This window comes from Apodemus sylvaticus, chromosome 12, assembly GCF_947179515.1.
Source record: "Apodemus sylvaticus chromosome 12, mApoSyl1.1, whole genome shotgun sequence".
Taxonomy (NCBI): domain Eukaryota; kingdom Metazoa; phylum Chordata; class Mammalia; order Rodentia; family Muridae; genus Apodemus; species Apodemus sylvaticus.
The window spans coordinates 70,657,878-70,671,377 of NC_067483.1; the positions used below are offsets into that span (position 1 = coordinate 70,657,878).

The 13,500-nt window shown below is 39.2% G+C and overlaps 1 protein-coding gene across 2 annotated transcripts in view; it reads right to left on the reverse strand.

Annotated features, from left to right (window-relative positions):
- Positions 1-550: 550 nt before the first annotated feature.
- The window catches only part of Prrx1 (paired related homeobox 1), a 65,224-nt gene continuing 52,274 nt past the window's right edge, over positions 551-13,500 (reverse strand). The window contains exons 3-5 of one of the 2 annotated variants that reach the window (XM_052200355.1): positions 11,482-11,663; positions 7,820-7,891; positions 2,151-2,247 (exon numbers count right to left, since the gene is read on the reverse strand). In XM_052200355.1, the coding sequence (XP_052056315.1) occupies positions 7,837-7,891; positions 11,482-11,663 (237 nt within the window). In that variant the 3' untranslated portion in view covers positions 2,151-2,247; positions 7,820-7,836. Of the gene's footprint in view, positions 2,248-7,819; positions 7,892-11,481; positions 11,664-13,500 lie in introns of both variants that reach the window. The other variant, XM_052200354.1, reaches the window with a different exon arrangement.

A 13,500-nucleotide genomic window follows, 5' to 3' on the forward strand; every position in this document is an offset into this window, starting at 1 on the left:
ATCAAAGTACACAAGATGGTCTTCCTCCTTATTATTGAACAAAGTACAAAATCACTTGAAATATATTTTCAGATGGGTGCCTGTTAGACTGGAAAAAAATCATCATTGACTCAACCAGATAAGCCAAGGGAAGTACAAGTGTGTGCTAAAAGTGAGTCTTATACCCCAAATACTTTGCCTGTTACTCATATGGCAAAGTTGACATATTTGGCCAAAATTAGTTGGATAATTTTTATTCAAGGAGAACTATGTTTATTAAAATCGAGCTGTTGATGAAAATATAAGTTAAAAAATATCTCTATACTTTGTGCCTTAAATTATTCTTTGGTCAAATGATGTGATTGATGAGATATTTGAAAATATAAACCTATTTATCATTTCCAAATACAAGGTTATATTTATGTACAGCCAGATACCATTTCTTCACTAGAAAACAAAGCTTTCAGATAGCGTGTTAGTTCATGAATATTGTATACTTTTAACGTTCCTTTTCCTTTCACCACTACAAAGTGCTGGACAAACAAAGAACAAGGAAGGAAGGAAGGAAGGAAGGGAGAGAGAGAGAGAGAGAGAGAGAGAGAGAGAGAGCCAATGGACGTAGCCTCACAACATCCCTGTGAGGTAGGAATTGTTAAACCATTTTATAAACAGGTAAATAGACACAACATGGTTACATGGTTTGGTCAAGTCCACCAGGAAAGCTGTCAAATCATGGCTGAGAACAAAGGGAAACAGAGATACCATCCCTGCCACCCACCCTAGATGCTAAGCGGCTTTTCAAGACCACTCAAATGTAAAAGTATAATTGTATTTATTTGATTTTTTTTTAATTTAGACCAAGCTTTAAGCACTTTACTTAAACATATTATGTGTCTTTCATATTCCAGGGAAGTAAAGAAAGCGTGCTATCTTCCCTCATCCTACTACCTGTATTTCCCGTGGTAAGTCAGATAATGTAGACTTTCCACTCAAGCTCAGAGTCCAAACTCAAGGTCAACTCTAAAACATCAAGTAATTCCTAATTCCATTAAAGCTCTAACATAAAAGTGGAAGCTGTTCTCAAACAGCTGCCTGGCTAATTGTTCTCTGACCTCAATGAGGATTTTGTATAGAATATGAAAATGGCAAGATGCACCATTAGCATATCATTATTGTGTAAATAAGGACAGTGGTGATGGCAGAGAGTTTGCTTTTATACTGTTTGAGAAACTGCAAACTCAAGCTTTCAATATTTTATATATAATATATATAAATATATACAGCATATATATGTATATATAAAAGTGTGCATCTGACCACAACTAAGGCACCAAAGAGATATAAACTATGCCTTTCACAATTCATTTTGTCTTCCTACAATTTTTTTCCATCTATAAAACCGAAAGCATTTCTTCTACCAAAGAATGAGTGACAGCAATTGTTCAAAAACAATGAGTATCTTTAACTTAGGAAGGTTTATTGTTTGGGTTGGGTAAGGGGTAGGGTTGATGGTGACATCATAACCTATATCTTAGAGTTTAGAGTTCAACAGACATGGCCAACCACATTGATCAGACAGGTCAGTGATCAGAACATGTGTACATTTATTTTTCCTGTAGCTGATAGAAAAACCTTCCCATGACCAACATGGACACAATAATACAGATTCTTCTGAAAGACTTTGGATTTTCAAAAATCTCCTAGAGAGACTTGGGAGGAGACAGACTAAGGCACTGAAGTCAAACAGGTTACTGAGAAGTGATTGTGTGTGTGTGTGTGTGTGTTTCTTTGGCTGCTGCAGATTTTTTTATTCTCATACAATAATAGGAATGGGTGGGCTGAGCCTAGCAGAAGAAGCCTGGAGTATAATTAGCAAGGCATGGATAGAAGGAAAACAAAATACACACAAGAGCAAATGGTGATGGTATCCAAGAGGAAGAAGAAACATTTGTTAACTAATTTTCATTTTGTTTCCTCTCCTGCTTTTCTCCGCCATGGTCCCAATATTTTAGTTCTGGCTTTGTTTGTTTGCTTTTATGTTTTTTCCCGGCGGATGAAGATATGACAGAACAGGATAGGTGTCTTATGCTTTTTGATTTCTTCTTAGGCCTGTTTAATTATTTTTTTCCTCAGTTGACTGTTGGCACCTGGTTCCTCTGTAAACTATATTCCTTGGCCTTCAGTCTCAGGTTGGCAATGCTGTTGGCCATGTTGATACCCTGTGCAGGGCTATTGTTGGCACATGTGGCAGAATAAGTAGCCATGGCGCTGTGGGGACAAAGGAGAGAGCAGGGAGAATAACAGACATTAGTTTCACAAAGCTGCAAGACCATGCCCTGGGTGGATATACTCTCAGGACAGAGGCAGGCAGGGCAGTGGGGGGAGAGAAAGGACCTCTGGGGTCTCTTACAGCCCCAGTTTTCAATTAGTTTAAGGTCCTTGGAAAAGGGTGGCCATCTTTTTACAGGGCATAGGCAAGCAGCAGAGAACGAGACAGGGTAGAGAAAGGTATTTGCTGTGTCGGATACAGTGAGTAATGATTTATTTCAGGGGTAAGAGGAGACGGCTCATGTTGAATTGCAGGAGTTTCATCAGCTAGTTCAGAGTCTAATCTTTCCTACCTATACCAGACAGCCTGTGAAACCAAAGGGGAACGGCAAGCTTTTGACAGTAGATAAAAAGAATTTTGCTTCTTCACTCTAGAAAATTGACCTGGACTCCAATGTATTTTGGCTAATCAATAATATCATACGAAATTATGTGCTTAAAAAATCATTAAACAATCCAACACACTCCTCTGGCATTGTGATCATTGGATGATAGTAACACATGTTCTCATGTCAAGGTTTCCCTATCAATGGGTTCTGACTTTAATAACTTCTCAAAGGTATTTGACTAGCACACATCACCTTCGGGAAGAGTCACTTTGGAAATATTTAAAATATCAAAATAAAATTTTCAAGTCATAGTTTTATCATTCTCGATCTCAAATGTAGCTGTTTCTCACTGTTTGTGTTGTTGGGAGAAACATGAAGCAAGATTTGACTGTCATAAACTGCAATTAAGACATAGGCAAGAATTCATTCCTACTGGGGCTCTACTGGTTGTATCCATGAATCCCTTTTAAAGGAAAAAATGGTGGGTAGATATGGATGCAAATAATCTCTTACTTTATATGAAATAGTTAAAAGGAAACTTGGAAATAAATAGAACGCTTCTAGCTGTTTCTAAGATTAGTAAAATGTCTTCCAACAGAGAGCTGGGATGTGACTTATAAATGGAATGACATATGCGTTTCTTCTGCCTGCATTCCAATGGGATTTTGTCAGCGACACTGAAGTTTGTGGTTCTGGGATCAGATGACAAGATCAGAAAGAAGGAAACCTAAAGCTAGAGGGACTAGATCCTTAATATTTATCTGGGACAGCACAGATTCAAGGATAGAGGTAAGACTCACTGTAGCTTATTTCGGCTCAGAGTCTAGCATTTACCAAGGGAAAAAAAAAAGCTCTAAAGAAATATACTGAGTATCAGATCTCTTAGTCCTTCTACAAAACAAATCCTTGAAAACCATTATTACATGTGTATAAGTGATTGTGAGGATAAAGTCTACATTACAGCAGCAGAAGGAAAAAGACTCAAGGTTGCAAAGATTTATACACTCATATCTTATTTGTTCTAGCTGTTATTCCTGTTGATCATTTCTGGGTAGCTGATCTTAACCTTCCTTCCCCCCAGACAAGGTTCTCCTGTAGCGTCTTCCATTTTTGCTTTACTCACTTCTTTCACTTCTAATTTATGACTTGTTCAGCAGCTATCACTGTCCCCTACCAGCTGCTTGGGTCCCCACATCTGCTTTCTTCCCCACTGTGTCTTCAGGTAGAACTGACACTGCATCCTGCACACAGTTGGTTTTCAGTAAACCATTTACTAATGAGCAGTCATAGCCAGATATAAGATGATTCATCTGACGTGCACTCAGTGTCTCTGATGTCTATAACCCTGCTGTAGTGATTTCAAAAAATAATTCATTTATTCTTGAGATAAAATGAGTTATCTTAGGGGAAGAAACAAAGCCAGAAGGATGTGGTATGCAAGAACATCATCATTGCATATTCTTGGATCGATAAACCATCTTTTCACAATAAAATATGCATTAATAGATTAAAGCTTAATAAAACAAACATTATCTTTATCACTGCCCATCCATGAGGCAAAAGAGTTCTTGGTTAAGGCAGGCTTGGATTATGAGTGAATGAGAAGAACAGTCCACTAAGACAGGACAAAAGTCAGATAGATAGCATTTACTTTCTAGATGAATCACACGCTTCTATCTAATATCGTACAGAAAATCAATGCAACTCAAATTTATAGCTCATATTCTTTCAGGATATACCAAACATTCAAAAATGTAGTAGCTAAGAAAAAGAGAGAACCAGATTTAGACAATGTACCTAAATCATGTTATCATAAAATAAAATTCACCTTTCTAAACCAAGTTTCTGTGAGAATATAAAATTCTAACTATGGTCCACAACTATTAGCATTTTAAACAAATGGTGTGGAAATGTCTGTATTATTTGTTAAATACTGGGAAGAAAGTAAGGTGACTTTTGAATGTACAAGGCTAAAATTTCATGAGAGAAGTAAAAAATGACCAGTGGAAAACTACAGACTGTTATGGAGTGATTTTGTGTTTATTCAGCCCCAGTTTCTAAGAGAGTTATTTCTCATTCTTTGAGATTCTAGGGAGCAAGTTTTTACTTAATAGAAACCCACCTTTTCTTTGATAACTGCAAGTATTCCATTTCCTCACTGGAAGGAAGGATTTGAACTTTGGGGAGCATATCTTAATTTTCTGAAGTTGTTACTGTTTTTCCAAATTGTCTACTACAGTATCGATAGCAATTCTGTCTATAATATATCATTTTGGCTACAATCACTTCATAGTCTCCTATCTACTTTGTCTGATGCTGCAGCTGAGGTAGTTACTACGGTAACACATCTCTTAGAAATACTGTGTTTCTGTCCAAGTAAGTTGACAGAAAGTCAGAAGGATTGATCAATTTTCTCACTCAAAGCCAAATGAATGTGAATTAGCGCAGTACTTGCAGAGGAGATTGGATATTTACCAAGGCATTCAAGTGGCAGCCTGCCTATGCATGGCAGAGAACAGTGTCTATCCACATTCTGTGGCTCTCCTGAGAGGACCGCAATGTTCTAGCAGTGATTCTGTGGCAAAGCTATATGGAGTTCCTCATGTTATGAAGCCAGACATTAAGAGAGCAGTTTACATTAATGAATGAAGTTTACATTTCCATGGGAGGTTTGGTAAGTGATACCCCTGTCACTTGACAAATGCTTAAGAAAGTCATGAACTGAATCAGTGATTGTGCTAATGCATTCGGTAGTTGAATATGTAGGTTATAAGGAACAGACACCACCTCTATTCTCTATCTCTTAAACATTTAAGATGGTCTCACAATTCAGAAGTTCAGTGACATTTTATATACTTCCTTCCAGGTGTTTGGCATGGGTCTACTTTTACAGCTCAAGCTATTTGTGCAACGTGGGCAAGCCGCCAGCAGCTTATTGACATACCCATGACAAACAAGACTCATTATCAGTCAGAAAAGAGAGAATTAACGACTGGTATGTTACTGGGTAACTAACTAACTGGGTGTCTAAAGAGTTGCTTAGTCATGTTTTAAACATAGCATTGGAAGATGGAAGAATTGCTTGCTTAAGTGACAACAGATGCGAGAGAGCCTTGGACTCCTGCCATTCTGTGAGACAGTTCGCGACCACCTGTTTTCTACACCATGGAAACTTCTGCTTTAGGAAACAAAAGAGCCCTAAAATCTCTTCCCACCAGAGGAACATTTACAAAGGCAATTAATTGATTTTAACCAATTCATGGGCCAATTCAGCCTATGTAAAATTGCCACTTGTTGCTATACAGAATGAAACATTTTAGAGTTGAAAGTGAGAAGAAACTACATAGAATTGAGGGGGAGAGAGAGTGAGAGAGAGAGAGACAGAGAGAGAGAGAGAGAGAGAGAGAGAGAGAGAGAGAGAGAGAGAGAGAGAGAGAGAGAGAGAGAGAGAGACTTAGTGAAGTGTATTAACTAAACACAGGACAACCACCAAAAGCCTGGTGAACAGACAGACATCATGTGCTTAGTTTCCCACTGAGTAAGAATCTCTTATTCCTGTATGCAGGGAGCTCATCTGAGCTGAGTCCTGGGACCAAGGTTTAAAAGGTTGGCTAATGTACCATTTCTACTGAATTTTTAACAAAGGTCTTTGTAACCAAGAAGCTGCGTTGCCAAATAAAGCACATGGAGACATTAGGGATGAGAACGAAATGCTTGTCTGCCGTCTGCTGACTCATCAAGCCTGCAGTGGGACTTCACAGAGCTGACACATTTCTGGAAGCATGAAGTTTTCCCCTCTTCCTTATTTGGAGATTCCAAGCAGATGCAACCCAGCAGAGTGCTAACCCTACTAGCAAGGTTAGATGATTGTTTCCTCTGGAGACAAGTCATTTATGACCAATTTAACTTTCTCTGAAAGGTGGTTTTAAGGAAAACTGAGGGAAAACAATCACCAATACCAAGGAAGTATAGCAAATATTCTCAACGGGGTTTGCTTTCTAATCACCCATAGGGTCAGTCCTGTAAATCACAAAACAATTGAAAAAACCATAGTGCCTGACTTGATCTTTAATTTTATCTTTAATGCTATTTTTCTTTCAGCCTTTTAAAATAAATTACGCCAAGCAGCTTAAAGCCTCATCGTAAAGATGATTGTGGCAGCCTGAGAGGTATGTGCATGGTCCTTAGATTCCAGGTTTCCACCCCCTCTGGATTTGTTTCTCACAGGCTCTGCGTTGCAGTTTTCTGGATCCTGAAATACAGAGGTTGGAGGCCATCTCTTTGGTTTGTTGTCTTGTCAATGCAAGAACAATGGAGGCATGTGTGTTTCATCTAAGAAAATTTTCAGTCTTCCCAGGAAAACTTACTTCTAAAGAGAGATCGCATGAAGCCTTTGGAGGTGTGCCTGTGCGACTTAAACCATGGTTTCTTGCTTCTAATTGAAATGCAGAAGCTGAGTTTTAAAATATACACTTGGCTTTCTCTAAGTGGACACAAGGGACCTCTTCTCATTGGCAAGGCTTTGGTTTCCGTCGCTCGTTTTTGTGATCCCTCTATAATGTTTAATTTTTCTTTCTAGAAATATCTTTCTACAGCCACCTGCTCATTTGTGTTTTCCCTTCTCAGTACTGACTATACGTGCCATATTGTTTATCCCTGTGTTCCAAACGCCCTTGTGAGACATACAATAAGGAAGGCATATCTAGCTCTATTTTAAAATATTGAGTTACAAGGTAAATCAACTATGGTATTGGCCAGAGGGGGGGAAAAACAGAATCAGTATAATAACATAGTCAGACCTCTGGCTCATACTCTGATATCTAAAGTCACCCCAGTCACAGTTTGTAAATGTGATCCCCATGAGAATGACTTCAGTGGAATAACACAGAGGTGCAGAATCCCAGCCCTGCTCTAGCCTTAATGTATCAGAGCCTTCATAGGCTCAGCCCAGTGATCCCTGCACATAACTGTCTGAGGGAGGCTGTGTTACCCTCTGACACTCCCTTAGTCGGGCAGGCTTTCTTTCATTTCTGACTTCTACTTTGCCATATGGAGACCTCCACTGCTTACATTTCTAGGATGCCATGCCTCAGTTTTTTAAAAAAAAAAAACAAAACCAAAACCCTAATTCCCCCTTAAGCCCTACCCCCGGAAGCCACCCTCCTCCCCAACTGACAAGTTACCTTTTCAGTGTCTTCCGTTAGAATCCGTTATGAAGCCCCTCGTGTAAACAACATCTTGGGAGGGACGAAGATCTATTTTTGAAAGTGTGAAAGGGAGAAATGAGCCAAATGCGTTGAGCAGATGTCAGCAGCACCATGACCAAGACCAACAGAGGGGAGGGACTCTGTATAAGAGGAATTTGCCTCTTTTCCTTGCCAGTATTTAAGTCCAGCCCCCCTCTACAAATGGCACTCCTGACCAGTACTACAGAGCCAAGCCATTCACTATCCACCTCTGGTAGGAATGATGACGCCTAGGGAAAGGTCTCTTGGTAACTACATCTCAAAGAATAGTATAGAATTTGGTTGATTATTAATACCCATGAGGCAATAACAAGGTAAGGTTAGTGAGTCTTGATCATTTTAGGGTTGGTGTGCATTTCCATTCTCATAAAACACTTAAATAAGAAGACTCTCAACCTAAGAAGTTGGTTTATGTCCCAAAGATATGGTTGCTTCAATTAGCTACAGATAAATAAACTCTGCCAGGAAAGTGGTTTTCATATTAAGAAATGCATTGTTTCCTCTAGTACCTTGACTGATATCATCACCTAATGTGCTCAAGAGAAGGAGTGATGTCATCATGGTGAGCTATAATTAGAGTGAAACAAATGTTCTGGTTTGCCTGAGACAATCTTGGTTTATACCCTTTGTCCTAATGTAATCATTATTATCATTCCAAAACCTTCCCAGTCCAGATGATATAACTATAGCAATGACATCCAGCAAAAATAAAGGGGACAGGGATTACTTTCCAGCCTATGATTCTGACCATAGGCAAATAATTGCTTTTATATATTGGTTTCCTGTCCTGAGACAAGCTATGGAAGTCAGAAAACTATTCTCTCCAGCAAGGGTCTACTCTCTGACCCTGGGTTTCATGAACTAACCACAAAGGCCATTGCCGTAAGATGCCACACCCCAGGATGGAGACCTCAGCTCTAGATAGACTTTGCTGATCAACAAAGAATGCTTGAACCAATAAGGAGAATTTAGATAGTTTTTCAATCTTATACATTTTGGGCTTTCTAATACAATGCAATGTTAAATTTGAATAGGATAGACTGGTCATGCAGCACAATGTGTTGGTTAGAAACCAGGCCCAGAAGTACTGTTCTAATTCTGCTTGCTGGAGACTTAAACCTGAGGAAGTGTCTGGTCTCTTTTTGTTTTGACTCAGGGAAAGGATAGAGCTATCACACAGGAGTGCTCTAAAGGTTGACCAAGAGAAAGGTCTTTTAATGAATATCTTGTATGAGGTACTAGCTTGACATAATGATACTGACAGGAACAACAAGATTTGTCATCTTTGTTTTTCATCATTTCTTGCTTTTTCTTTTTAATATTTCCTCAACAACAGTTATGTTTCCTAGCAAGCTTCAAAATGTAAAATCACAACATATTTGATTCTAAACATAGAAGAAACATTCTCAAGTAACAGAATAGCCTTTGACACTTTCAGAAATTAAGGAGATTATAAGCACTTCAATTAACAACAGGTCAAAGAAACATATCATTGATTAAATTGTCTTAAATTTTTGCTTTTTTTTTACTTATTTTGAAGATTAATTTATTCTTCATACAAAATATGAACAATTAGTTTCTATATTGCTTCAATTGGCTATTTTAAACAAGCATTGTGTGTAAGAGAAATGAATGCATACCACAAAGTGAGTAAAAAGTACTAAGTTACATAGTCTTAAATGATAAAAGAGCATAATACAAAATAATATATACACTAAGACTATCCCTATATAAAATAATGAACTCTAATCATAATGAAATAGTTACGTCAAGATGTGAGATTATGAGTGGATCTTCAAAATAGAATTTCTGTACTTTTTCAATTAAAATAGAATATTTCCCCAAAAGGCATACTAAATCCCCATGTTACTAGTTTCTGCTAGATGCCCACACTGGGGCATGTCTCTTTGGTTCAGATTGCCTAACTTGATGCTAGTTCAAGGAAGGATCTCATCTCCATTTGTGTAGTATGCTGTGTTCAGCTCCATGGGTAGGGACCACATGGCAGCCATCTGGATTGCTAATTGCTGGGGGTAAAAATCCCAAGGAAGACATGAGCAAAAAAGGAACAATACTTCCTGGTTAGAAGCAAATTCAAACCAGAGATCTTAATGCACCAGACTCTAAACTATACCCATATTCCAAGCTGCTCACTGAATCTGTGGACTACCAATAGTTGTATGGAAAACAGCCCTTCCTCTTATTTAAAATAGTATTGAACATGCTATTCCACAAACAGTCTCCAACATGTGTTTTCAGTAAGTTCTACAGGAGAAGCAACTAAATGTTAAGTAGGTAACACAGTCATGGCTAAAGGGTAGGGAGGATGGAGACCCATAACACACAGGTCCCTCTCATTCTTCAAGACACAGATACCTACTATCACTGAGATCAGCACTGCTTCAGGCTAGGTTCACATGGGATGTATATAAAACTTCCAAATGCATCTATGACATTTCTCTGAAGCACTTACTTGGACCTGAGAGAGCATTTAGATGAGGTTTTAGGATTTAATGGTACCTATCAACTGTGGCAAAGCTCTCCTGTTTCACAAGTGTGTCATTTCACATCTTTATCTGGGCCCAATTCCCTGTAACCACTTTTAAATCCCTCCTTAAGTCAAGAATCAACTTTAAAAAGATAAACAAATGTCATTCAGTAGAAAAATGAACATGCGCATAGTTCTTCCAGGCAGGATATATAGCCTTGACTTGGGTTTCTCCAAGGTTTAAAGAAAGGCGTACTAGCCTGATCACAGGTTCAGTCCAGGAATCCTAGATGTGGTTACATCAACCTGTGCTTTTGGAAAAGCACACTGAAAGGAGGGAGAAAGTCTCTAAATAGGGGTTGAAATAGTCCTCTATTTTTTTACTGTTTAAAACCATTCCTTCTTAATATAAAAGTTTAGCATATTCTTCTTTTCTATTTAAAGCATATGAGAGAGAGAGAGAGAGAGAGAGAGAGAAGTAAAAGGTAGGAAGTACTGGGGATCTAACGGAAGCCTTACCCCTAACAAAGTACTAGGATCATGAAAATGGTTAAAATGAGCTTCTCTGCTAAATTTTCCTCCTTCCCTCCTGTCTCACTCCGTTCTCTCCCTCATCCCCTCCCTCATCCCTGTCTCACCCCTCCTCCCTCCCACCCTCCTCCTTTCCTTCGCATTCAAAATTAGATTTATTGTGAAGAGTGCCTTTATTCCTACACTTGGAGTATTACACGTTGATTCCCTACTTGGCCATTACACAGCAAATGTGTCTTAAATGGGATACTTTTGTTCCAAAATGGTTCCAAGAAGGCCATCGGGCACAGTTTACAAAGGCTCTGTTCCTTTATATTCTTTCCCAGTTTTGCAACCTTGGCAAGAATTCCTGAGTCCGGCAGGAGATTGCTGATGGCTGCCCCTCTCTCTTCTGCCCCAAACCCCGCTCCTGGGGCAACTAGCAATCTCCTGGGAAAATGTGGGGATGCCGGCAAGTTGAATGTCTCTGAAGAGGTTAACCCAGTAAGGAATGCCAGGCAGCTGCAAAAGCAGCCTTGAGAGTGGTGGGTGGCTGAGAAGCGTGTGGAAGTGGAGAAGAGAGAGTGGGCCAGTCATTCACCTGTACGGAGAGGCTGTCCCCCAGGAGAGATAATCGGTGGGTCTGGGAGCAGGACGAGGTACGATGGGCTGCTCCACAGCCGTCACGTCTCCTGAGTAAGACTTGAGGAGAGAAGCGTTTTTATTGGCCAGCATGGCTCGCTCATTCCTGCGGAACTTGGCTCTTCGGTTCTGAAACCACACCTGGAATATTGTTCGGATGGGAGAAAGACGTCAAGAGGGAGAGGAAAGACAAGGAAAAATAGGTTACACTGATGAAAATTTGGTTGACTTTACTATATAATGCCACCCCAAGAAAGATACAGGATGGGTCTAGACCTCTTCCTAAAATAATAGAAATCTTATAGTGTTATCCTTTCCCCATGGGCAATGAGTTTTGGAATTAAACCTCTGAATCTGTGTGATACTTGTAACATGTACAAGGCTCGGCACAAAAGGACCATGAAATACTTGTAGTAATTAAGAATCCAGAGATAGGAATCTGTGCACATTCCACGAGACAATAAAATGTTGATTATAAACCCTGTTGTAATTATATTCAATAAAATTAGAATTTTCTTAGATGTTGGCAGTGGATGCAACAGTTTTTCTAAGGGCATTTTAAAGATTCTTCAAATTTTTCATCTGCTTTCATTGTGTTTATTATTTAAAGAAAACCCTCTATCTCCCCCACACTGTCTGGCAAGGATTAAGAAGAAAATTATTCATAGAAAAGATACAGGAAAAACCATAGGAGGAGTGGAGATGCAACAAAAGAATAAGAACCACTAAAGAGTGGGAGCCCAGCCAAATAGGAACTCTGTAGACAAGACTACGGAGGGTAGATGTTCAGGGGTGTCCCTCTCCCTTCAAGGGTGTCTCTGTACAGTGGCTCCTGGCTGTAAGGTACCAGAACTTCTACCATATTGAACCAGACAGAGAAACCTATTTACAGTCTATACAGGAAGTCCCATCAGAAAAAATAGACAAACAAATAAACAGACAAACAAACCAGGCACTAGCCCTGAGAATTCAATTGGAGGGAATTTATTTGTACATCTCAAGGGAGGCACATAGCCTGACATGATCTTCGACAGCTAATCATAAACTCTTAGATCATTTAAATTGATCCCAGAACTAGTAACCTACATTAGGACTATTTCTAGTTCGTGTGGTAATTCTGCGTGTTGGGTTTTATCGTTTCTACTTGAAAGTTGAGGAAAGGTATCCAGTGGGATGCAATCCTGAAGTTTATGCAAACAATAACTGTATTGATTTTTATTTAAGGGTGTCTAATCCATGACCATACAATCCTTCCAGACTGCAATATGATTTTCTACATTCATTGTACTCATTCAACAACGCTCTATGGAGTGCTCGCTCGAGTGCAGGCCTTGTACTAATTGTGTGAAGAACGAGATGATAGGGACTTACTGAATGCTCTCAGGCAGTACAAAGTTTGCTAAAGTCAGATGTGCACATACATCTAAATATGTAAGCCAAATGTTTTTGGTCAAGTTTTACAAAATTTGATGGTATGTGGGAATAAATTGTTCTAGAGGACAATTACCTAAAATTCTGTGTGATTGCCCCCCCCCCATAGAATTGTGCAGCATGCAGGACCTGGACAGAAATCAGCCAAGGTTGTTTTAGACACCTCCTCCCTATCTGCCCAGTCCTCAGCTCTTACATTTGTAATATGAACAACACAGGGTCATTAGAGTTACCGCTGTAAGTGTAAATATAATCTATGCCTTGCTTGATACCCTCTACTGCCTTCCTAATGAAAACTAAACCGAAAATTTCTTAACACACAAAACAAAAACACTGTTCAAGAATTAGCTCTCTATCATTAAGCCACACTACTTTTTAGTGTGCCTTAGGCTCATCATTATCAGAGGTACAAAACAGTAGGAGTGTCCACATACAGTCACAGCAGGCACCCACTCTACCTATAGTATTCCTTCTCTCTTCCCAGTTTCAAACCCAAGATTTTATTGTAAGACCACTTCCTCTGTGAAGTGTTATAGTGCAACGTATG